The sequence below is a fragment of the Sinocyclocheilus anshuiensis genome, unplaced genomic scaffold, assembly GCF_001515605.1.
Source record: "Sinocyclocheilus anshuiensis isolate Anshui unplaced genomic scaffold, SAMN03320099.WGS_v1.1 scaffold2085, whole genome shotgun sequence".
NCBI classification, from domain to species: Eukaryota; Metazoa; Chordata; class Actinopteri; order Cypriniformes; family Cyprinidae; genus Sinocyclocheilus; species Sinocyclocheilus anshuiensis.
Window position 1 is genome coordinate 101,887 of NW_015554052.1, and position 4,950 is coordinate 106,836.

Below are 4,950 nucleotides of genomic sequence, written 5' to 3' on the forward strand. Positions count from 1 at the left end.
TATAATTTAATATTTAATATTTTTAGAATTATTGTACATATACTGTACAATCTTTGAATATATATTAATTGTATGTATTAATTGTAAAATTAGTTTACAACAACAAAGGAAACAGAATTAAAATGAACTGAAATTCAAAGAAAACCATGCAACCCTAATAAGTGCAGTTTTTAACAAGAAAAGGAAAGTTTGTCAAGAAAGTTAGTCTTGAAGTTTGAAGGTTTTTAGGCCTTAACAGGCAGATCGATAGATTTTGGACCAGGGTGGGAGAACACTTTATTTCCCAGAATGCTGCGCATTACTTGTTTGCTTTTGTAAATTACATTTCCAGTTCAGCTTCCTGTGTGTTGTGGCCAGTTGAATTTGAATTCCCATAAAATGAAAGGGATTCGTTTTTTTTTTTTTTTGGCTTTTTTTTCTGTGATAATCAACATTATGGCATAAATGCACTTGATTAATCCTAACATAGAGTATTGAACTCATAACGCTCCTTTAATTGAACAGCAGCCTTAGTGAACACACACAACACTGAAGAAATGAGCGTGTGTGTCACTGACAAAACTCTTTCAAAGCAGTTACTCATCCAGAGTTTCGGACAGGCATCTTATAAACCCCATGCTGAAAGTCTGGTTTTCAGATCCTGTGACTCGTCCTTTCCTCTGTGATGCTGCTCTCAATCGTTCTTTCCTCCCTCCTTTCTGTCTGTTCTCTTTCTCTGGCTCCTCTCCTCCCTGCAGTCTCCTGTTAGCACTCAGGCGATTCGTCCCGCTCCTGCGGCTCAAACTAAACCGGTCCAGTCGAGTTCACCGAGTGCCGCGGCCCAGACCAGCACTGCAGCCGGCCCCGCTGTGAGCATCTGCCCTGTCCCGTCTCTGTCTCTCCTTCTCTCTGTTTCCCACTCATCAGCATCAGTTGTTTTTATGTTCATGTAAGCATTAAGATGCCAGCTGTATCTGACCATAGAGTTTCAGAGGAGAAAAACTGAGTGAATTTAATATTCAGCTGCACAAGGCTGTGCATTACAGCCATTTAAAAAATCTGATTTAATAAAAAAATTCAGACAACAAGATACAAGAGGCCATACTTTAAATTAAAAATATTGTCACAATTTTAGAAGATACACATTTTCGCTAAAACTTTATTTTATTAATAAAATTGTCATGTTTTTGTTAATACAGTGGTTCTCAACTAGGGGAGCAATTATCCTCAGCAAACTTCCAAGATGACTAAAATGATTTAAAATATGACAAAACAAGCTTTAAAATAAGCTAAAACAACTGAAAATCAAGATGTTTTTTTTTTTTGGTTCCCTCAACAATCATCATTTTATTTAAGAGCCAGGATTCACACATTCACGATTTTCGTTTTGGAAAATCTGAAAATATGAGGTAATTTCTAAAGTGTGATTCAGGGTTATTATCATTAACTAAAACTAAACTGTAGAAAACATTTTCATTACTTGAAATAAAAAAAACATTAAGTGAAATAAAATATAAAAAAATAAACATTTGAAGTACTAAAATTATAATACAAATAACAATAAAAATGACAAAAACAACAAAATTACTAAAACTTTTAACTAAAACTGAAATTAAAACAGAAAATATAAAAATAAAATACAAAATTAAAAAAATCAAATACTAACAAAAATTATAATAGTATATCAATGATAATAAAAAGAAAAAAATCAAATACTAACAAAAATTATAATAGTATATCAATGATAATAAAAAGAAAAAAATCAAATACTAACAAAAATTATAATAGTATATCAATGATAATAAAAAGAAAAAAATCAAATACTAACAAAAATTATAATAGTATATCAATGATAATAAAATTACACTGGTGTGATTTCTAGACCTGAAAAAGTCCAAGAAATGAATAAAATGGTAAGAAGTCGTGTAAATATTTAGAATGAATATAAATGTTTCTAGTTATGTCAGGCTCTACAATATTTTATCAGGTAGAAATTGCTATTTCAGTAAAAAAAAAACAACAACAAAAAAACCCATGACAAAACAAACAATCACAAACTACTAGGAAAAAAAAGTAAATTAATTGGTAATAAAAAGAGCAAATTCTGAAGAACATTCAGCTTTTGAAACATTTGGAATTATGTAATTTTAATTACTTTATTTATAATTATTTTATTTAATTATTTAAATATATTGCCACTGCTACTTTCTGTAAATGAAAAAGTTTGAAAATGAGCAGCGCTGTCATTACAGCATGAACTGAATGAACTGATCAACATCCAAAACCAGAATGATCTGCTTTTAATCTGACTGAAATCAATCTTATGTGCTTTTTAATCTACTCCTGTGCTTATCTATAAAGTTGTGTTTTATTAGATTTCTTACATAAAGACAAAGAACAGACAGGAAAAACTCAACATTGCTGTAAGAGATGGAGAGCGAGCGCCTCAGGAGCAAACCAAGCGAACTGTGAGTCGTCAGGTGCAGCGATCACGTGCTCTGAGTTCTTCTCCTCCATCTCTCTCTCTCTCTTGGCTCCTGTCGTCCCCCGCTCTCTCGGGACACGTGATGTGACAGGGCGCGCTGTGGCCGTCTCATCTGTTCTCTGTGGCCTTGCTGGCAGGCAGACGTCAGCTTGTGTTTATCTCCGTGTCTCTGCTCCTTCCTCCTCTAGAAGGCCCCCGTGGCAGCCGCCGTGGCAGTGACAGCTCCCCAGCAGGTCCAGCCGGCCTTGGGCCCCCAGGGGCCCCTCACTCAGATGCCACTAGCCCCGCAGAGCGCAGCCACCCCGGCCCCCGGATCTCCGCTTGTCTCCCAGGTCTGTGTGCCCTCCTGTATCGAAGCCCGCAAGTTTCTCTCTCTCTTTATCTATTCTTTTTCTCAGCTCAAGTGAGTGAGTGACTGTTGGACCCCTCAAGCTTCCCTGGTTAACTGTCAGGACTTGGTTAGGCTCCATCCAAACCACCCACACACACACACACACACACACACACACACACACACACCTGCCAGCATGTTCAAGAATATACAAACTAACACACATGTGGCAGTACCAGCCTATAGACATCTGGGCATTACATCTGCACGCAAACACAGACATGCATGTTCGCATACACTACCATTCAAAAGTTTGGGGTCAGTGTGATTTTTTTTTCTTATTCTGTGATCAAACATACAGTAAAAATGTGAAATATTATTACAATTTAAAATAACAGTTTTCTATGTGAATATCTGTTAAAATGTAATTTATTCCTGTGATTAAAAGCTGAATTTCCAGCATCATTACTCCAGTCTTCAGAAATCATTCTAATATGCTGATTTGCTGCTAAAGAAACATTTCTGATTATTATCAATGTTGAAAACAGTTGTGCTGCCGAATATTTCTGTAGAAATCATGGTACATTTTTTCTTTCAGGATTGAAATAGAAATCTTTTATGACATTATAAATGTCTTTGCTGTCACTTTTAATATTTTTAATGCATCATTGCTGAATAAAAGCATTAATTTTTTTAAATGAACTGACCCAAAACTTTTGTATATCCCGGTGAATCTCACAAAGCTGTCAAGAACACGTACAGGTCATATTTAACCCCCCCTAAAAAAAAAAAAAAAAAAAAAAAAAAAAAAAAAAGTGTCTCTCACGGCTCCAGAAAAAAAAAGAATTGTTGTGTTACAGTCATTTATATTAAATTATCATACCTTAAGTCAATTAAGAATAATGGAAATTACAAAAAATAAATCCCGGATTCTCTATGGTAATGAAAATTGGTGGCTAAATGTGTTTACTTGTCATGAAAATAATGTCACAATTCATAAAATCTAAAAATAGGCTTCATTTCCTTTTGATTTTGTGGTGAAATGTGGCCTGTAAATGTTTGCACGAGTTTGACCAGTTCATGAATAGTATTTGAGTTCAGTGTTGACAGCGTAACACGCCATCAGCCCTAAAAAAGACTTTTGATTGACACATTCTCTAACCTCAAATGATTGACAGCTTTGTAGCATTTAAATGGAATTTAGAGGATTTCATTAAAATACTTGAGTTACCCATGAGGGTCGATCTGTGATTATGACAACAAAAGCACAACAGAGCACGGATAAACCAAAACCAAATCAAGACACACGCTTCAGCTCTGCCTGTGCTGTGTTATCATGAGGCACGTCTAATTCAACACGCAGCGTTCTGATGCACGAGTCGATGTGAAACTAATGAACCATCTCTCTCTCTCACCAGGAGATGCAGGAGAACGTGAAGAAGTGCAAGAACTTCTTGGCGACGTTGATCAAGTTGGCATCCCATAACTCCCCTTCCCCAGAGACGTCTCGAAACGTGAAAGCGCTGGTGCAGGATTTACTGGTACGTGTGGCGCCTCTGCTCCAGAAATATCTGAATTCATAAATCTACAGCGTGTAGAATGTTCATTTTGTTCTTTAAATGTCATCATGAAAGGCCTCATTTTAAATCCTGAATATTACACCGGCCTGCATCATATTTGCTGAATAAAATCCAACACTTGTTTATTACTAATTCTAGGTGCTGCTGATTCCAAAAATAGTTGCTGATTTGCTTGAGCACATCACACCTTCTCACAAAATATGATGCATTTCGTAGCATTTTTGGTTTTACAACCATTTGTTCGGAGAAGTCTTGTATTTTCTCTTAATTAGCAGAAAAACACCACAAACACATGATTCCTGTCTGAATCTGAGCCAGATTACAACTACTTGTTCAATTCTCAGCCCATTTTCACATATACGAATGCCTAATCCTTGACAGAAAATGACAGATTTTGTGAAATAAGTTTATTTATAAACTTTTCTTTGACATTAAATGGAGTATTTGAACATATTTTCCCACTCCTTTGCAGATTGCAAGTTAAGTTACACATTTGCAATATTTTTTGTCATTAAAATCGAAAGACATTCGATTGCTTTTGTTATTTTGATTTTGATGTTTTGTGCATTAAAACT

General features: G+C 35.4%; 1 protein-coding gene across 1 annotated transcript in view; it reads left to right on the top strand.

The window, feature by feature from the left end:
- The window catches only part of LOC107668485 (transcription initiation factor TFIID subunit 4-like), an 88,747-nt gene that overhangs the window by 7,773 nt on the left and 76,024 nt on the right, over nt 1-4,950 (top strand). The window contains exons 3-5 of the mRNA XM_016460364.1: nt 738-848; nt 2,653-2,796; nt 4,214-4,336. Of these exons, the coding sequence (XP_016315850.1) occupies nt 738-848; nt 2,653-2,796; nt 4,214-4,336 (378 nt within the window). The remainder of the gene's footprint in view (nt 1-737; nt 849-2,652; nt 2,797-4,213; nt 4,337-4,950) is intronic.